Genomic DNA, 21,043 nt, shown 5'->3' with positions numbered 1-21,043 from the left:
TATGTTTGTTTGTGGGTCACACCTGACTATGCTCAGGGCTCACTCTTTGCTCTAAGCTCAGAAATCACTCATGGTGAAATCTGGGGGACTGTAGTGGGAGGTTGAACTGGGTTTGGCTACATGTAAAGCATCTTACCTACTTTACTATCTCTATGCTCATCCAAAGAGTTACTAAAGATGTCTAAACTCTGCCTTGACAAAGCACCTCATTTTCTTCTATTCCTCATCTCCTGAGAATAAAAACCCTAGAATTAATCTAGTTTTATTTTCAAACTAGCTGCAGAAATACACATCAGAGGATAGTCCACCTCTACTGAATTGTGTATTTCACTATCAATGTGTTAAATTCCTCCCCCCGTTTTTTTGGCTGACAGTGCTTCGGATATTATATGGGAAACCAGGGACTGAACTTGGGTCAGCAGCATGCAAGGCAAATGCTGTACTACGGCTCTAGCCCCAGGTTCCTCATTTTCGTAAGAAAATCTTAACTCATTTCAATTATTCATTGACTGTTGTAACATATGGTATAAGTATTCTTAATCACTCACAGAAGCAATTTGAACTCAAGGTTCTTGCCAAAGTATACAACAGTGACCCTCTTTTAATCAAATATTTATCCAAAGTCAGATGACCTTAATTTTTTTTGGGGGGGGGCGGGGGAGGAAGGTTTGGGCCATACCTGGTGATGCTCAGGGGTTACTCTTGGCTCTACACTCAGAAATCACCCCTGGTGGTGCTCAGGGGATAATATGGGGTGCCGGGGATTGAACCCAGGTCAGTTCCATGCAAGACATATGTCGAACCTGCTATACTATTGCTCCAGCCCCAGATGACCCTAATTTCTAAACCCCAAATAGAAGATACATTCTAATAGATTACTGATGGGTAACTTTCAGAAAAAGTGCATTAAAAATAACTATGAAGACCTGAAAACAATGCACTTTTCACACATACTATAACCTTAAGGAGAATGCATTAAAAGGAATTGTAAGCAAATTAAAACGTTTAAAAGATAATTACAACACAATGATAAAAGCTGAAATACAGTCAAGAGTTTTATACATGTAACACATAATACTGAAATGATTTCAAAAGGCTTTAGAAACAAAGAATTTTAGAATAATATGGCTTACCATCAGAAAGGTTTAAACAGAGCCAATCCAAGGCAGAATGAAGATCACCTCCATGTAAGAGTGTGTTAGTCATGGCATCTTCAATGTCCTTAGTCTTAAATGAAAATGCTTGTAAAGCCATATACAAATCCTATGAAAGGGAAATGTAAACGTCATTTAGTCAATTTCCTCCCCCTCTTGATTTTACTATCCCACTCATATTAAACAAGAAACTCAACACAAATTATTGTCCGAAACTATCATGCCCCCCCCCTTTTTTGAGATCAAATTCTCTTAGTTCACTATAATTAGAATTTGAAAACCATAGATAAATTTAAAAAGAGATAAAGAGAGATGCTGCAGAGAAAATATACTGGGTAAGGTGAGTGTTTGCCTTGCACGTAGTCAAACTAGGTTCAATCCTCAGCACCCCATATGGTTCCCAAAACCCTGCCAGGACTGAATCCTGAGAGCAGGGCAGGTAGGAAATCCTAAGTAATGCCAGGTGAGTCCAAAATCAAACAAGAAAATAAAATTTGGCTTAAAAAAAAGATGAGAGACAGCCTACGTTCTTAATATTCAAAGTACAATTTACAATGCGGTATGTTTTCTTTTATTCATTTCCCCACAATCATGAAAGACAATTATCATTTAACATTTAAACATCTTCCCCAGTTATTAGAAATTCTGCATCATCATTTGTAATAGTTACATAATATTCTATGGGCTAGATATTTCATTATCCAATTATAAAATTTCCAATTGGTGAGCATTTAAGATGTTATAAGAAGTGCTTCGAGGAACATCTTCATACATACACAAAGTAAAAGCATTTTAATCTATTTTCTAAAGCCCAATGAGCAGAACTGAGTTTAAATACAAATTGTTTTCTTAACAACTGAACTCCAGGTTACAATTTACACAATCTTTTCAAGCCTCAATTCCTTCACATAAAAAAAAAAAAAAACATATACCCTTCTGGAAATGAAAATGTAAGCAAAGTGCTCACCACAGAGTCTAGCACAAATTCTGGAATATCGTTTTCATGTCACCTTTTAAATGTGTGTACATTTATGCGTGGCACAGTTCTCTAATCTTGCAGATGAAAATTATCTACATGAAATCTAACAAAATTTTTTAAAATCTCATACATAGAAGTGTTTTTAAATGTACCACTAAAAATAAGAAACTTAAAAAACTGTTTGTACTATACCTGTAATTTTTTGGCAGTAAGTCTTCCAGAAATCACTCCCTTGTCATTATTTTGTTTTTTATGCTCATTGATCACTCCAATAATTCTTTGTTCAAGTTTATTATTAATAACTACCTGTTGAGGCCAAAAAGGTCATTATCAATGAGAACCTAAATTATTAAGTGGAGTTTAGTAATTAATCAGAAACACTGTTTTCTATATCCCTATCAACTAAATCTAAAATTTCAGTGAAAGCCCAATACAAGCGTTATAATTCTATGGCTTATCATTCATTGGACCACATCACTAACATACATTTATGGGGGGGCTGGTGGTGGTGGGTGGAAATGAGATCAGAAAAGGCAAAAATGGGAAGAGCAAAAAAAATCCTATAATACAGACTTACAGTCATGTATCAAGATATTGTTCATAGACCAGTCCTGCTTAACTGTCACAGACAGATCACTAAGCAAGCCTAGTTTTTGGTGGGGATTGTGGGGAGGAACTTGGGCCGTATCCAGTAGTGCTCAGAGGACAATATGGTGCCAGGGACCACACCCAGGCCTCCACATGCAAAGCATGTACTCCAGAGCCCACTGAGCTTTCTCCCCAGCCCTGTTAAGTGTTATCGTAAACATAATGAATCAGATATACTTGAGGGTGACTATCCAGAATGTGTTCTTATAAATGAGACTAAGTACACAGTCTGAAAAAATAGATGCTACATTAAAAGAGGGTCTGTCAAGTAAAAGTAAAAACTTAGGGGCTACAATGATAGTACAATGGGTAAGAAGCTTGCCTTGCATACAGTCGACCCAGGTTTGATTCCTGCCACCCCATAAGGTCCCAAAGCACCACCAGGCGTAATCCCTGAGCCCAGAGCCAGGAGTAAGTCCTGAGCACTGCTGGATGTGACCCCCTTACCTGCCCCTCAAAGTAAACATCATATAATTATTACACAAATTCTTTTGGCTTCCAGAGTTTGAGTCCTATTTTTCCTGCTAGTCACTTTATCCCCGCCCCCATATGTTAAATGCAAAATTAAGCAAGCATATATCTAAAAAAAACCATCCCTTTATTACCTTTTTATTGAATGCCTATAATAAACTGAGCACAAAAGACATACTGCAGGAATTCAATCCAGCACAGGAATCATGTCCAAAGATAAATTACAACTGAGCATGGGATTCTAGTTCTTGTTTTGCGGCACATCTGGCAGTGCCACTCCCAGCTTGGTGCTAGGGAGTCAGATCCACACAATACTTGGGAAACCACGTAGTGCCAGGGTTGAAACACGGGCTGCACAATAGAAAGGAGCACTCTAGCCCTATGGGCTATCATCTCCCTAGGTCCACAGAGCAGCTTTTAATTAATTTTCGCAAGGGTGGGAACACAACTAGGCAGTGTTCTGGGATTATGTCAGGCTCTGTGCTCAAGGGATGCTCCTGATGATGTTCAGGGGGGTGTGAGGCCAGGGACTGAATCTGGGATCTGCATGCAGTCACTCAGGCCAGTGAGCTGCAATTCTTCTAAAAGCATAGGTGAGGCTTGCTCTTCAGCCCGTGCTCTCCCTTGAACACGTATCTCGCTTGCCTGATTCCACTCTAGAGAAGCCTGTGTTCTCTCTTGAATACACACTTCTCCCTTACTCTCCCCTCACATCTTTCTAAGTAAGTTTCAATAAGAACTCACTTGTTCCACTAACAAAAGAGATGAAACCATCAAACTAAAAATCAACCTGGTGAATTATAAAGAACTTTACCAAGGTAACAACTTTATCAAGACAGATGGAGAAAGTGAAGCAGGAGTTTAGTGGGTTAAAGTCTAGAGTCCAAAAGTCACAGGATTTGGGGAGAATTAAAGGTACATGAACCAAAATTATAATGGAAAAGAATACTGGATAGAAGGCTAGAAAGACATATGTCATACATATTAGAAACGATGTGTAATCTAGACTTTAATTTTTTGAGGATCTCAATATGTGTATAAATTTACTGTTTGGTACAGATCTATAATTAACATATCACTTACAAAAACTTGAATATCCCTTAAGTTTTTGACATTTAAGACTGAATCTAATTTTAGGATCTGAGAAGATCTATTAAATAAGAAGAGTGGCAAATTATATCCCCAGCACTTGTGAGGGACTGAGCTTGATCCCTGGTACCACAGGGCCCCTCAGTACCCCTAGGGTAACTGTGGCTTCGAACACCAGTGGGTGTGGGCCCAGCATTATCAGGCCCACAACATGGGGGTCACAAAGCTTCAGGAGTGTGACCCTTCAGGAGGCTCCTTGCCTACTGCTTGGTATAGATCCTATTTAAAAACAAACAGAAAAACCTTTTATAAAGGAGAGAACATTTCTTGATATCACTCAAAATCTTGAAACTTACTTTTAAAATGGATTTATCCAGATTTGCCGGACCACCAGAATCATTTGCAGAGTTAAAACTATAAATTTTGGGGCCTGTATATAATAGAAAACAAAGTTGGGGAAGTTTAATGTTTCATTTCCATTGCACCATTTTACTTATTTAAAGATTGTTGAATAGTAAATGTTGTTTAACTTTGAAATCCTCCCCTCCCCCAAAACTTTACCAAATAACTCAATCCTGAAGTTAGTAGCACCTTCTCTAAATTTTCTAAAATACTATCAATTAGGGTCAGAGACATAGTACTACAGGTAGTGTGCTTATCTTGCAGATGCCTGACTCAGATTAACCCCTGGCACCCCATGTAATCCCCTAAGACCTACCAGAGTGATCTCTTAATGCAGTCAGGAGGAGTATGCCCTAAGTTCCACCAAGTGTGGTCAAAAACCCTGATCAAAAAACACTATCAATTAGTACTCTTTAGTCTACTCATTCCTGTGGTTTGTTAGTTTGGCCTTTCTTCGGTGGGGGTGGAGTGGGGTAAGGTCGAACTTAGTATGCTCGAGGGTCATTCAGCTGGGTGTGAATACTATATTTTATTGTTGTATGCTTCATGAATGAACTAATTTCTTATAAAATGCAAATAACCACATATCATTTACATGAAATACATAATCAACTTCATATTTTTAAAAAGCATATGACTATCTTCTTGACATTTAGCTGAAGATCACTTGGAAGATAGTCCTGGCAGAGAAGAAAGGTAATTTGAAAAAAGAACATACCACTTAAGACAATAAGGAGGCAGAGTTCATATTACCAGCTACCGAGTCCAAAGTAGTTATATTCACTTACTAGGGTGCTTGTCACAAAGTACCACAAAATTGATGGCTGAGATAACAGACTACAAGATAACATACTACAAGCTAGAAATCTAAAATCCAGGCATACGAAGAATCAGGCTCCTCCTGAAAGCGCTCACAAAAATCCTGGCTTTTCTCAAATCTGGTAACCCTTGGCACTATTTGACATGCTTACCTGCTTTTTCACAAGGCTCCCCACTCAGCATTCTTCTTTATAACTCATGGAAATCTCCCTTTCCTTTCTCTAGATACTAGTAATTGAATTTATGCTGCACCTTAAAAATAAAGGATGATTTCATCTCTAGATCCTTAAACCAGCTAATGTCGCTCCACCACTTAATAGCAATACTGGCCTCACTCACATAACTCAAGACAAGACATTCGTCTGGTCTTCCTGGGACAAACCAAGTTTGTTCCCATCTTAGGGCCTTTGTCCTTGTTCCCCAGGTCTTACACATTCAGTCTTCAGATCTTCCGACAAATGACTGCTTCAAATCATTCAGGCTAAAAGACTTCCTTGAAAACAGACCACATACCTCAATTTATTCCTTATCCTAGTTTTCTGACCTTCCTGTTTTAATTTTGGTGCCCCCCCCAAATACTTAGTATGATTTTTATGAGCTTTAACAAATGACATATCCCCCATTTACAAAGGTAAATCTTTGCATTTTATAGCAGTCCCTACCCCTCAATTTTCCCTGGCAAAGGAGCTATTCTAAAACAATTTAATGAAAAACTGAAATGAAAAATCCAGAGTGGCAAAATACAACACATTTGTACCATGATCCTAATTTTCTCCCAGATGAGAACAAAACTTTGAAAAAGTACGCTATGTATTTACATATGCTATGTATAATGCTTCAAGCTGTTTGGAAAGATTAACATGAAAATGAAATAGTACCTTTTCACTTAGATTAGGAGCTAAGAGTTTGAACAATGTTTATTGTGAATATTTCCACTTTTTTCTCCAGTGCAGTGCTATTATATGTTACATAAAAACCAAACAAGGTGTGGTTCTGCAGTAGAGTACAAGACTCACATGCATGTCTGAGGCCTGGTCAAAAAATTTCAAACAGAAAAAAAAAATAACAAAAACCAGGTAGCAATTTTATTTATGTGGCTATATTGTTATAAGAAATTCCCTACGAATTTAGTACAGAGCCTCATTTCTTGATTTTCGGGGATGGGGGTCATGGTTTGGGCCACACGGGGCCGCTCAGGGGTCACTCCTGGCAGGCTAGGGGGTCCTTATGGGTTGCCAGGGGTTGAAAGGGAATGGACCGCAAAGCGCGTTATTTCTGAACTATCGCTCCAGCCCTCAACTGTTCATTTTCAAAAATCATCGGTGGCCTGATGACCAATCTGCAGGAGTTTACAATCAGAAAGCGCAAAACTGTCTGGCTGTGGTTAAGACTGCGGGTGTTTTTTAAAATAGGGTATACACATTCAGATTCTTATTAAATGTTTATTTTTTCCCCCATAACAGATGGCAACAACTCCACTGTAGCTGAACATGATGAGAGCAGGTAGGGAAACGGTCACGAACTGTGCGTTAACCGCGCTCATTGAGATCTGTAACCCCGAATTGGTTCCTACCTAGCAAAAGGGGTGCAAGCGCAAATTTTAACTTTAGAGCAGGAAGGCGACAACGTGGGCTAGGAGGCAGACGCCAAGTTGCAACTGGGCCCCCGTAAGGAACTCACACCTCCACAGGGCTAATGATGCGGCACTACCTGTTCCAGGCGCCGAAGACACATTTTTTGTGGTTTGGCGGGGCCACAACCGGCGACGCTCGGGGCTTACGGCCTGGGTCTGCACTCAGGAGTCATTCCCGGCAGTGCTGGGGTGGTGGTGGTGGGGGGGAACCATACGGGAAGTGGGGGATCGAACCCAGATCGGCGGCGCGCAAGGCAAGCTCCCTCCCCGGCTGGACGATCTCCGCAAGCTCCGAAGACGCGCCCTTCGCGGCCCAGGACCCTACCAGGTGCGAAGGCGTCGCCCTCAGAACGAGCATCGGGAGGCTCAGGCAGGAAGCCCAGCCGCGCCGGCTAACCTCCCGTACCTTGCTTGCCCCGGGGATCCTTGGTGCTGGAGGCTGCGGCGGGAGGCGGCCTGGCCACCGGCTTCTTGCTCGGGGCCTCTCCTGCGGCCCCGGCTTCCGCGGCTTTGGCCCTGGAAGCAGACACGGCGGCGCGGACCGCCGCGGCTCCGGGAGCCTTGTGTTTCTTGTTCTTGCCGCCCATGCTGCAGCAATGGCCAGAGGATTCCCGCCCCCTCCTCGGTTCGCGTCCTGGAATTACCCACCCCCAGCCAGGACTCGGAAGTTCGTCACGTGCCCCGGGCCCCGCGCCGCCACCCGGCGCCCTTAAATCCGGGTTCCGCCGGCCGGGTCCATCGCTGCCTCGCTATTGGTCCGGTTTTCCCAGGACCCGCCTCCTCGCCGCTCCGGACGTGCCGGCTCCGTACCGGGCTCCTTCACCAGCCTGCTCTGGCCGCACTCTCGCTCGCTATTATTAAGCTGCCCGCTGACTAGCGATCGGAGAGGAACGACCGGAAGGAGAAGGGCCAAGACAGAAACTAGTGTTGAAGAAGAATTACTGGCGATTGTGTGACTCGACTATTTTTGGCTCCCACCGGCCACGGTTGCAGAGGGGGGCGTTACTCGCGCAGTCGCGGTGCATCCTGGGTAGCAGGGAGATTCGGCCTCTTCCCTCCCCCTCCCCACACCCCCCTCCACCGCGCTCCGAAAGATGGCGGACGCTTTCGGCGATGAGCTCTTCAGCGTGTTCGAAGACGACTCGACGACCGCGGCCGGGACCAAAAAAGACAAGGAAAAAGAGAAGGCAAAATGGAAGGGGCCGCCGGGCTCTGCGGAAAAGCCTGGGTAAGGAAGGCGTGCACGGTGGCGGCTTTTTTTTCCTCCCTCGTCGAGAGGAAGAGGACGCGACTTTCTTCGGGAGAGCGGGAGGAAGCGAGGCGTCCCCCCGCCGGAATCGAGCCGTGAGGGGGTTGAGGACGTGTGGAGAGGGAGAAAGAGCGTCTCCCTCGGGGGCGCGGGGGTCGTTCGCGCCCGACGCCGCGAGCCGGGAGCTGGTCTCCGGCGCCGAGGCACTGGGTCGTTCGAGCCGGAGGACGCGGGACCGCTCGAACCCGGGGCTTCGATTCCCGGGATTGATCACGGGGATTGGCTTGGAGGGGGAGAAAGAGAGAGAAATTAGCCACACAGGAGAGAAACCTTAAGTTCCGGCGAGGGGTTCTCTTGCCGGAGCAAGGAGGCACGGGGCGTTCCACGAGGGTTTCGGGGGGTGGGTCAGACATTCTCAGATGCTGGCTCCGAATGAGTTAAAACTTGACAAAAACGTAGATTTTTTTTAAAAAAGCGATTGTCTTTGTCCCGTTCTGTAGCCTGGTGGCGATAGGCACCGCGAAAGGGTGCAGAGATCGCAGTTAGATGAAGAAGGTGACTCGTTGTGTACCCACAACACGATTTGCTGTTGACGTGTTTGTGTTTGTGCCCGGGAGGATTTTCAGCCTGGGACCGGAGAACGAGCGGGTCACCTCCGGGCAGGAGGCTACTGAGATCCAGCGCGTTAGTATCCTGAAGGCTCCGCGGACCGGAGGGTCCGGAAATCCGTGTCTGTTAGTGGCTCCCGGGAGAGCCCAGCGCGCGCCCTGGGTGTCCCAGAAACCGGATGCGCAGCGCGTGCGTTTTTGTTTTCAGCCCTGCAGAGTGGACCCGAGGGCATCCTTGTCACTGCAGCAGTTTAAGGCCGGGGTGACACATCGTTTACGGTCTCGTAGAGTCTCGCTATGCCCTCTCTAGGGTCTGGATTGTCAAGCAGCCGGTTTTGGGTCTTTTACGGGCTGGTCGACTGACCGATCACCAGTAAGGAAACCTAATTTGGTCGAGGTGTGTCAGCTTAGGGAGAGAGGAAAGATACAGACGGTGGGAAATTTAGTTAGCACGGTAATGATCCGAGGAGATAACGAGCTTTAAAAATAACATGCCCTCAGTTCAGGGAAAAGGAAATTATGCGAAGATGTGAAGAAAAGAAAATAATGGGTTGGCTTTTACTCAGGAAAAAAGTGAAATGGAAATAAAGAGACTTCAGAGAGAAGGACAATAAGATTCAGAGAAAATTATTTAGTAATCGTTCATTAGACAAAGTAAAGCACTGCAGTTTATTTATTGAACAGATGGTTGAATTTTAATCAGGGTTTGGAGGGACTTCTGAACAGGAGGTGGATGGATATTTGAGCTGGTTTGGGTTGAGGTGACATCCCTTTGGGAATGTATAGTGACACTTAAAGAGTAGGGGGACAGCAGGGAAATCAGGAGTGAAATGTCACGTGAAAAAGTGGAATAGAGTAGAAAAAAATGTCTCCTTGAGTTACAGGGTGTCGTAGAGTTTGGGGGAACTTTTCAAGAAAATGAAAAAGAACAAGTGTTGTTTTTCCTCCGCCCCCTTCCCAAAGATAATTTAAGATTGTACTGTTTGAAAGGGCAACTTGTCTGCGATGTTTACAATATAATATATAAGTAATTTCTCTAATTTTAGTATTGACACTAGCATAGGTTTGGCTTTTCCTGATAACTAATGGGTTTTGAACTTATTTGTATATGCTTATTAGTCATTTGCATTTTCTCTGTCATAAAGTATAAATTAAAATCTGCTTATTTTTTATTGAATGGCCTTTTATTTGGCAAGTCCCACTCCTAGTATTTTGGATATAGGTTTTCTTGTTTTTGTCAGTTATATCTTTTACTTTGTTTTGACTCTATTAATGGTACCTTTTGATGAACAAGTTCTGTTTTTTTTTAACAAATTCTTTGTTTTAATACATTCCATTTATCAAAAATTTTTGATTACCAACTTTCAACTTGTTTAATAAAATAGTCAAATAAATTTCTCAATTAAATTACATTTATTTGTACCTCCCAAATGGTTCTCAGGAGACCTGAGGGTCCTGTCAGCAGTTCTTGGCCAGTGGGCTGGTGGTACAATGAAAGGGCTTGAGGATGTGATGTTACTCAGACCTTGTGGTGCTAGGGGGTACCCAGGACACCCTAGTCTGGTGGAGCTTAGGGCCTCTAGGCCTGCACCCAGTGATGCTGTGTTGAAGCTGGGTTAGGTGCATAATAGGCACATACCCTAAACTTTGCTCTCCCAGCCCATTTTTCAGTTTTCAATTTTATTATTTTAGTCTTTTACAGTTATGTATTATAGTAAAGTAAGTTTACCTTTTACCTTTTACAGTTATGTATAACATAACAATCAAGCATGATTGATTTTGTAGGAGAGGGGTCAGGGATCCCTCCCAATCTGTATTCTGGGTGGTCTCAGGGTCTACTCGTAGAGATAATTGGTTCATCCATCAGGCCTCACAGTTCAGTGTTTTGGCCTAATGGTACTGGAGTCTAGTAGGGTCTGATCCAGTGGTGTTTGTCAGGGGATATGGTACTGGGGAATCAAACTCAGGGCCTTGTGTTTGCCAGGCATGGTATCCAGTCCTTTGAGCTCTCTCCCTGGCCCATGGAATTGATTTTTGTTTACAGCAAAGATTTGGGTCATATTGAATTTCCTTTTTGAATGTTCTGTCCTCCAAGCAACATTTAATTGCCACTATTTCGATCACTGACCCCAATCACAAAATATTTTTCCTCCCAAATAGAAACAGTGCCATTAGAGAAATCATTAAATTGTTTGTTGAAGTTGTTCCTGTAAATATCTAAAGGTTTTACATTTAAGAATGGGCTGGAGTGATAGCGCCACGGTAGGGCGTTTGCCTTGCACGCAGTCAACATGGCCGACCCGAGTTCGATTCCTCCGCCCCTCTCGGAGAGCCCGGCAAGCTACCGAGAGTATCTCGCCTGCACGGCAGTGCCTGGCAAGCTACCCGTGACGTATTCGATATGCCAAACACAGTAACAACAAGTCTCATGATGGAGACGTTACTGGGCCCACTCGAGCAAATCGATGAACAACGGGAGGACAGTGACAGTGACAGAAGAATAATGTCTATTCACTGATGGTGGGGTTATGAGGTCCCAGGGCCACGCCCAGTGATATGTAGCTTGGTGGTATTCGCCTGAGAGTGAGGAGCATGCCTGAGGGTGGTGCCTGGGGGCCACCAAGGCCACATCAGGTGGTGTTCAGGAAACTATGCAGTATCAGGGTGCTTCGCGTAAACCAGGCATATATGTCAATGGCTTGAGATTTCTCCCTAGCCCTAATTTAGAATACGGAGAGGATTATGTAGTAATGTTAATATGAGTATTTTTACTTTAAAAACAGAATTTCCAAAAACTATAGAAGAGGAAAGAAAAGTAGGAAAGAAAAGTAGTAGTGTTTTGATTTTATTAGACAAGGAAGGTATTCTGAGTTTCAGTTTAGACTTATCACTTCTGTTTGTGTGCTTTTTTTCTAAACTGTCTTAATTATGTATGGAGTAATATTTTGTGAAATCAACCACAAAATATGACCTGACACTTCAGAGTTCATTTTAAACTCTTTACAGAAAACGTGTTGATGATAAATTGCAGTCAGAATCAACTAATGCTGGAAAAACCAAGAGAGATGCAGATTTTGAGAGCACAGATGAACCCATCTTTGGAAAGAAGCCCCGAGTAGAAGAGACAATAACTGAAGATATAAGGTAGTATTTGCATTGTTATAAATGTAATTAAAGTTTGTGAGAAAATAAAATTTATAATTATAAATGTATTATTTTTGTTCTGGGGCCACACTTGGTGCTGCTTGAGGGCTTCTCCTGACTCCCTGCTCAGGGACTACTTCTGGCAGTGCTCAGACGGCTCTGTGGTGTTGGGAACTGATGCTGGACTCCTGCATGCAAAGTGTGTGCTCAGACCATTGAGCAAGCTCTCTGGCCCCGTGAATGTTAGTACTTCAGTGCCTTTTATGAATGTGATTGCAGAGTTAAAGAAAAGAAGAAAACGTATTCATGTTTATATAAACTTAAAAAGCACTAAAGTAAGTTTCAGGGCAATGAAAGACTATAGGATAACACTTTAGAATCCAGTTCTGAGATTTTTTTTAAAGAAACACATAATTCTAATCAGTGCATTCTAATATTACAAAAGCATATTTAAGAAAGCCACACAAACATTTGCTTGACCCCATCTCAGTGAACCAATCTGTGAGTTAGAGAATACCTCTTCAGCTAGTTGGAAGCAAGGAAGCTACTAAGAATAGGCTTTATTGGTGACTTCAGCCCTTTGCTTTTCACTGCTAATTGTATTTTTATGCTCAATTAAATAGCTCCTGCAAGGTGATTTTCCATGTCTTCAGCTTCTTAATTAGGCTAATCTATTTGCAAATGGGCACTGTTTTAATACCTCATCAAAACCCTCACAAAGCTTAAAGTCACCCAGGTTCTGGGCACACTCCAAAAGCTTTTTCATATCATAATGACAGGGCCCAAACTGCTGCTGTTGCTGGTAAGCTGGCTGAGTTCTCTCAGGTGGTTGATCGGTGATATCAGTGACCCTGTGGGCTCAGCATTACTTCGTCCACGAATGGCATGACTAAGAGTGTGGCCAACAGCAGTGCCTCCAGCTACATCAGCTGCAGTGCTTGCCATCTGGGCCATGAGAACAGGCTGCTGGGAGGGAGTGGCTGGTGACTGAGGTGCTGGTGCTGTCCTAGGCTCAGTTCTCATCTATGGTGCCCAGCTGGCCGGAGGCAGGGGTAACGCATGAGGTACAACTGGCTTCATCACAGCATGACAACTGCACATGCTTTAGCATCTACAAGAACAAAACTGAGGAGACCTCAGGGTCTCCGGAGATGGCCCAGTTCTGAGATTCTTAAGACTTTAGAATTTTTTTTGGTGGGGTGGGGCACACCTAGCTGTGCTCAGGGCTTATTCTTGGCTCTGTATTCAGGGATTAGTCTTGGCTCTATATTCAGGGATTAGTCTTGGCATGCCTTGGAGTTTATATGGGGTGTCAGGGATCAAACCCAGGTCTGCGATGTGCAAGGCAAACATCCTGCTTATTCTGTCTGACTCCAGGCCTTTTTATTTTTTTTTAAAGAAGAAGAAACAACATATTTCTTTAGTCATCAGAGATAGCTTTGACATTTTAAAGTCGTATCTAAAATGCATCCAGAAAAAAAGACCATTGGAAGAGTTCGTTTCCTCCTCCAGCTCTTAGCTGACCAATTTGAATTCTCAGTGTGTATTGGAATATTATGAAAACAATATTTTCTTTTTGCAATGACTCTCCCCAGTGGTCTTGTGACCACTCCTTAGGATATTAGACTCAGCAGTCAGACTTGAAAGTTCAGTTATAGTGCGTCGTGGTGCATTGTTAGTTAAGGCTGAAAGCCACTGAAGCTACCTACCTATAAGTCCTCAGGGGCCACTGCAATGCTGGTGGTTCAAACTCAGCACCTCGTGTGTTCCAGGTATGATCACCTGCTGTTTAAACTATCTGCCTTGCCTCTTTGTATTTTCTTGATAGCTAAGTTTTTCCCTATTTTGTCTGCAGATATTAGGACAGTATAATTTTCTTCAACAGTGCAGATAAGAGGCTTATTCATTATAAAATAATTATTTTAATATTGCTTTACCATTTCTTTTTCTTTTTAAAGTTTGGCAGACTTGATGCCCAGAGTCAAGGTGCAATCTGTTGAAACTGTTGAAGGGTGCACACATGAGGTAAGCATAGAGAGTAGTATCATCGGTTGGGATGATTAGTGGGCTTTTGCATATACTAATATCATGATCAGCAGTTCAACCTTAAGGGCTTTGGAAAGAATAGTTGTTTCTGTGGGGGATGCATGACTTAGTGACCATTTCCCATTGCCCCTCTGGGCTTCTTAGGTATTCCAAGAGGACCACACATGAAAATTGCATAAATGGGAGATCATGGCATATAGCATGAAACTAGGGGGCCATTTGGTAGGTGGATTTGGGCACTGGAGAGAAACAATTTTAGGGGGCCACAATCAGGAAAAATAAAAAGTTGAGAAACACTGACTCAATCAACACAAAAGAGGTTGAAGCTTTTTGTTCAGACATAAGCTCAGGTTCTAGCACAGCACTTTGCCTAGCTTTTTTAAAAACTGTAGTCTGTTACATGAGGTTAATGTTTTAGATGTGGTTTTGTGTGTATTTGTTATTTTAATTTCTAGATGATCATTGCATATTGTAAGAAATGTACACGGAGATTCCATTTCATCTATTTCCTCCCAGTCTAATAATTTGGAATAATTACTAGATAATATCAGAACCAAGAAATTGACATCCAAAGACCTCTTTTAGATTTCTCCAGGTTTATATGCTTTCATTTGTGTGTATGTGTGTATATTGTGGGAAAGGAGGATCACAGAGGCTTTAATTCTCTGCAGTTTTATCATATGTATGCACTTATCACCACAGTCAAGATACAAATGTGTTCTGTAATCACAGGTCTTCTTTCTGCCTATTTACCACCACATCCCCCCTCATCCCCACACTGACAATTACCAACCAGGTTTCTTTAAAATTTTATTGCTTCAACATTATTATCCAATTGTTGTGAAATAATAAAACTATTCACTTAATCACTTAATCCCCGTTATTCATCGATTTTTTCGAGCGGGTGCCAGTAATGTCTCCATTCATCCCGGTTGCGTGCTAGCGTAGCCCAATGGTATCTGTTCGTTTTAGGAACATGTAGAGCCTCAAACCGATCATTTAGGGTCTTGACGAAGAAGTCTGACCATCTTATAGGTGGGCGTCCACGTGATCTTTTGATGTCTCGTGGAATCCAGTCAGTAATGGCTCTAGTTCAGTGGTTGTCTGTAAACCTCATTACGTGTCCAGCCCATCTGATTTTTGATGTCTTGGCAAATGAGACAGCGTCCCTGATTCTTGAGCGTTGATGAAGATCAGAACTCCGGATTCTATCTCTCATTTGAGTGAATCGTGATATTCCAAGCATAGTTCTTTCGATTCCTCTTTGAGAGACCCGAATAGCGTTCTCATCCTGTTTTCGTAGGGTCCAGGTCTCTGAGGCATATGTTAATGCAGGAAGAATAGTGGAATCAAAGAGAAGTGCTCGTAGCTGGAGGTTCTTTGTCCTTTTAGTTATTTCTTCAATGCTCTTGAAGGCGTTCCAAGACGCTCTCTTCCTCCTGTGCAGCTCAGGTGCCAGGTCATTTGTCATGTTGACTTCTCGACCTAGGTACACATAACTGTTGCATTCGGAGATGGTGGTTCCGTTGAGAGCGAATGGAGCGTCAGGAACAAGGCTGTTTCTCATAAACATTGTCTTCGTAAGATTCAGCTGTAGTCCGACCTTTCCACATTCACGGTCAAAGTCGTTCAGCATTTGTGCCGCTTGGTTGATGTTTGGTGTTATTAGAACGATGTCATCAGCAAAGCGGAGGTGGTGTAGTTGCCGACCATCTATCTTCACTCCCATGTTTTCCCATTCCAGTCGTCGCATGATGTTCTCGAGGGTGGCACTGAAGAGTTTTGGTGAAATGGTATCACCCTGCCGAACCCCTCTCTTGATATGGATGATTACTTCTTTGTAGAATGGTGAGATCTTGGTAGTGAATCCGCAGTAGAGCTCACGAAGGATCCTGATGTATTGAGTTTGTACGCCCTGATTGGCTAGGGCTTCCATGACCGCTTCCGTCTCAACAGAATCAAAGGTCTTCTTTAAATCAATGAACGTTAGACAGAGCGGCATCTTGAACTCCCGAGATACCTCAATGAGCTTGGTTATTGTGTGGATATGGTCGATGGTACTGAATCCTTTTTGGAATCCAGCTTGTTCACATGGTTGTCCTTCATCTAGTGTTCTGCTAATCCTATTCAGGATGACTCGAGTGAATAGTTTGTAGATGACAGACAATAGGCAGATTGGGCGATAGTTGCCAATGTCGTGGATGTCTCCTTTCTTGTATAGTAGTACAGTCTTGCTGGTTTTCCATTGGGATGGAACCTTGCATTCAGACAGGTAGCGTGTGAAGAGTCGAGCCAATGTATTGATGAGTACTGATGGTAAGTTCTTCAGGTGTTCAGGTCTGATCTTGTCTGGGCCAGGTGCTCTTTGTTTCTTTACAGACGAGATGGCATGTTGGATTTCGGAAGGGAGAACATTGGGAACGACATATCCATCATGTGGTATGTGGTATGTGGGCAAGTGGATGTGGCTATTAAAGAGATCTGAGTAGAAGTCATGAATAATCTTCTCCATTGCTCTTCTGGAAGATGTGATAGATCCATCATGATGTCGGAGGGCAGTCATCTTGGTTTTGTATTTGGTGAAGGACAGGCGGGCATTACGAATGTTTTTCCCAGCTTCTGCTGCATCTACCAGTACTGCTGCTCTCCTGTTTTTGAGGTCATCCTTGATGGCTTCTCTGCACTGTTTTGCCAGTTCGGACGTTTGCTTGTGGTTGCTGAGGCACGTGCCAAGCCACGTTGGCGAATAAGTTCAAGAGTGTTCGAAGAAAGACGGTTTTTTGTGGTTATCTCTCTCTTGGCATTCCTTGCACAATCATGGAGGTGCTGAATCATTTGATCGTATTCCTCATCAATGTTGTCAATGACGGCATCTTCCCATGTTGCCGCAACAGAGCCAAAGAGCTCCCAGTTGGTGGTCGTTCTGGGAGTCCTCTTCTTAAACCTTGCATTCTTTTCTCCTCATTCTGTGAGGTAGAATTTTGCACGAATAAGACGGTGGTCTGATCCCGTTTGGAATTTTGGGACAACAGCAACATCGGTTAGGCAAAACCGCCGATTGAATATGATGTGATCTATTTCATTGTGGAACCGTCCATGGGGAGACTTTATTACCTTATGAAATTAGGCTTAATTTCATAATTAAGTTTAAAATTAAAACCATAATTTTATGAGATGCATCCAAATTGTTGGCTATATCCTTTTTTTGTTTGTTTCTTGTATATGGTATGGCTGTGTGACTGCTCACCCAGTGGAGTACTTGTTTCAAACTGCTGTGAATTTTGGTTTAAAGATTTTGTGAGAACATAAGTTCTTTCATGTGGAGTATATGCTAATATGACACATTACAATTTTTATTGTTGAATTTTGAATTAGGAATCTGTCTAGGGAGGCTATAAAAATTGTATCGGAAAATTGGATTAAGTATCCAGCATAGATTATTTACTAGTGTTTGTTACCATTCTTTGGAAGTAATAATGCTCTTTTGTAGGTTATGTCCCTTTTTTGTCTTGTTACAGTGACTGATTTATGGCAGTTCCATTGGTATGCCACAATTCTAAGATACAGGATTTTAAAGTATTTGCAAGTGCCCTACCCTCTGTACTCTTGCTATAGTCCCTTGACTGTAGTAATTCTTGAGTGAAAAACTGATTTTCTTCTCTCTGATATTAGGTTGCACTTCCTGCAGATGAAGATTATTTACCTCTGAAACCCCGAGTTGGGAAAGCTGCGAAGGTCTGTATTTAATAGCAGTTTTGTACTGCTGTAAAGTTTTTTTTCCCCTTAAAAATCTTAGTCTTTCAGATCACATTTTTATATTTTGCAGTGTATATATAACAATAAGCCACCTCTTTTTAAATATGGTGAGAACTAAATCAATATATTGAAAACCAAGCATCATAAGATATTTTGTTTGTTTTGAGGCCACATTGAGGACAACGCTTGTCCCTTATTCCTGGCTCTGCACTCAACAATTACTTATGGTGGGGCTCAGGGAATATATAATGGGAATGAGGGATCTCACCCATTCAGATGTGTGCAAGGCACGCATTCTGTTATCCCTTCTCTCTGGCCAGAGGTTTTTTTATAAGTTCGTGGTTCTTCAATCTTTTAAAAGAATGGAAATCAGCAATTTTTGCTCTAGGAAAAAGTATTCATAGTAAGTTTGCCTGTAGTTTTAGTGTCTTAAGTCATTTTGTCAAAATAAAAAGTGATGGTATGGTGGAGCGTGAATTCTTAAAATCTGATAGAATTTTCTGCCTCTGCTGAGTGAACTTCAGTGAGGAACATCAGGATTTAGGGCTTCAAAGTTCTGTGAAAAGAACTTACTAATGTGGAGTCTGGAATTTTTGTAATCTGTAGAAAATTGTGTTGTACTTGCCTGTGTTGTACTTGCCAGTGTTGCACATGCAAGTCTTTGATAAATGGTAATGACCACTTTATAGTAATTAAAGTATCTATAAGCATAATTTATTGAAAGATTAGCCAGTTGAATTTATCTTCTTTGCTACCTGGTTAAAGAAGTCTTTTACTCTTCCTAGTTTTCTCTAGTGGGTGACATATTTCCTGAATAAAATTTGTCCCTTTTGATTTAAAGTTAGCTTTAGTATGGCTTAGTATTTTTATGCACTTGCTAATTTTTTGTTTTTATAGGAATACCCATTCATTCTTGATGCTTTTCAAAGAGAAGCAATTCAGTGTGTTGATAATAATCAGTCTGTTTTGGTGTCTGCACATACTTCAGCAGGAAAAACTGTATGTGCTGAGTAAGTAGCTTTTCTTTTTAAATAAAAGTTTTAGTTTATTGATTGTTTCATGCCCAGTGATGCTCCAGGCTTCCTTGGACTCTGCCCAGGGGTCACTCCTGGTGGTGCTCAGGGGACGTAATGTGGTGCTCCGAATAGAACATGGGTCGATTGTGTGCAGGGCAAGCATCTTAATCCGTACTGTCTCTCCCATCCATGCATACTGGTTTTTGGTTGTCTGCCAAGACATTGAATTTTGCTGCCTTGCATCATGCATATTTTTGTACCTACGTTCTTGACCTTTATGCTTTAGTAAAATCAATTAATTAAAAAATATATAATATCCTCAAGGCTTTTATGGCTTTTCAGATGGGACTTGGAGTAGCTTTAGTTTAGGTCTAATTTTTGCTACGTACTTCAATAATTCTTTAGTTTTATCTTTTCAGTAAGGCTTTTGATTCATTTGCTTTGGGGCCATACCCCCTGGTGCTCAAGGCTTATTCTTGGCTCTGTGCTCAGGGATTACTCCTGCTAGTGTTCAGAGATCTATATGTAGTGCTGTGAATTGAACCCTGATTGGCTATATCTCTGGCCCCTTGGAATTAATTTTTTATATGATTTCTAATGGTAAAGATTTTTTGTTGCTTACAATTTTTTGTTGTTGTAAACAATTTACTTTATTGTTTTTCATGTGGATATCTAGTTGTCTTGACCGAATTTTTTGAAGACTTTTTCCTCTACAATCTTGACCATGTGTTAAAACATTAAATTAAATTGTGGTAAACGGCCTCTCTGGCTCCTGATCAAGCTACTTAACAGCCACGATCCCAGAGACTCAGAAACAAATTGGAAACCCAAAGGCTTTTGGCAGAAATGCGTCCGGTCCCTGCAGTAGGTTACCGGTGTTGGGCCACCCCAAGCGGGAATAGGTTTCGTGCCTTGGCGTGTTCCCCTTGGCGGTCTGGTAGCTGCCATCCTCCAGAGGCCAGTCAGGTTTGGGCCCTCAGTGACGAGACACATGGGGCCTCACGGGATGGTGGTGGAGCAGGCCCTTTCCTCCCCATCCCAACCAGACCCTAAGTCATTGCCCACAAACAGCCTCTCTGACTCCTCATCAAGCTGCTTAATGGTCATGATCCAGAGACTCAGAAGTAAATCTTGAAACCCAGCGGCTTTTGGCAGAAAGGCGTCCAGACTCCTCAGCAGGTTACTGTTGTCAGGCCATCCCAAGGGGAAAGGGTGCTGTCCCTCCACCTGCTCCCCCTTGGTTCAGTGGCTGCCATCCGCCAGAGGCCATTGGACAGTCAGGTTTGGGCCTGCAGTGACGAGACACACGGGCCTCATGGGATGGGAGTGGAGCCGGTCCTTTCCTCCCCACCCCAACGAGAACCCCAAGTCATCACCCACAAATGGCCTTCCTGGCTCCCGATCAAGCTGCTTAATGGCCATGATCCTAGAGACTCAGTAACAAATTTCGCAACCCAGCAGGTTTTGGCAAGAAATCCCTCTGGATTTAATTGTTAAAATTTCGGAATTTCAAAATCGCACGGCCACTACTGCAGCCATGCGACATCATATGTTATTCATAACCAGCAATAGAAAACAAATTGCCTACTGTTGCCTTTTCAGCAGATCTGAGTATTGGGTAAAATCCCAAATTTTGGGTGTGGTATCGAAATGTTGAATGTAATCAAAGTATAGAGAGAGTAATTTGGAAATCATCTGCCCCACAGGTAGGGGGAGGGTGTAGGATGGGGCCATACTGGGGATTTTGGAGGTGGATAATGGGCACTGGTGAAGGTACGGTTATTTTATTGTATGACCGAGAGTTAAACTCGAAAGCTTTGTAACTGTTATTAAGGTGATTCAACAAATAAAAGTATAAAAAATTGGGGAAAAAAGTAAGGTGGATTCATGCACAATTCAATCAGCCTAATCAGTGGCTGAATAAATAGCAGTACTCTTATATTAAAAAAAAATTAAATTGTGGTGCCAAAGAGATAGATCCAGCTTTTAAAGCTTTTGTTTTGTCAGTGGGATTGTATCATTGAAGACC

General features: G+C 42.5%; 2 protein-coding genes across 3 annotated transcripts in view; one reads left to right on the top strand and one right to left on the bottom strand.

Annotated features, from left to right (window-relative positions):
• Positions 1 to 7,854, bottom strand: part of DHX29 (DExH-box helicase 29) — a 48,747-nt gene extending 40,893 nt beyond the window's left edge. For both annotated transcript variants that reach the window (XM_056112145.1, XM_056112146.1), the window contains exons 1-4: positions 7,602 to 7,854; positions 4,698 to 4,771; positions 2,326 to 2,439; positions 1,134 to 1,263 (exon numbers count right to left, since the gene is read on the bottom strand). In XM_056112145.1, coding sequence (XP_055968120.1) covers positions 1,134 to 1,263; positions 2,326 to 2,439; positions 4,698 to 4,771; positions 7,602 to 7,782 — 499 coding nt within the window. In that variant the 5' untranslated portion in view covers positions 7,783 to 7,854. The remainder of the gene's footprint in view (positions 1 to 1,133; positions 1,264 to 2,325; positions 2,440 to 4,697; positions 4,772 to 7,601) is intronic.
• A 402-nt stretch (positions 7,855 to 8,256) lies between these two features.
• Positions 8,257 to 21,043, top strand: part of MTREX (Mtr4 exosome RNA helicase) — a 66,971-nt gene continuing 54,184 nt past the window's right edge. The window contains exons 1-5 of the mRNA XM_056112045.1: positions 8,257 to 8,423; positions 12,059 to 12,196; positions 14,155 to 14,221; positions 17,915 to 17,977; positions 18,896 to 19,008. Coding sequence (XP_055968020.1) covers positions 8,290 to 8,423; positions 12,059 to 12,196; positions 14,155 to 14,221; positions 17,915 to 17,977; positions 18,896 to 19,008 — 515 coding nt within the window. The 5' untranslated portion in view covers positions 8,257 to 8,289. The remainder of the gene's footprint in view (positions 8,424 to 12,058; positions 12,197 to 14,154; positions 14,222 to 17,914; positions 17,978 to 18,895; positions 19,009 to 21,043) is intronic.

Source organism: Sorex fumeus, unplaced genomic scaffold, assembly GCF_029834395.1.
Source record: "Sorex fumeus unplaced genomic scaffold, SorFum_2.1 ptg000015l, whole genome shotgun sequence".
NCBI classification, from domain to species: domain Eukaryota; kingdom Metazoa; phylum Chordata; class Mammalia; order Eulipotyphla; family Soricidae; genus Sorex; species Sorex fumeus.
The sequence above is the reverse complement of the archived record's forward strand: the minus strand, read 5'-3'. Positions and strand labels throughout refer to the sequence as shown.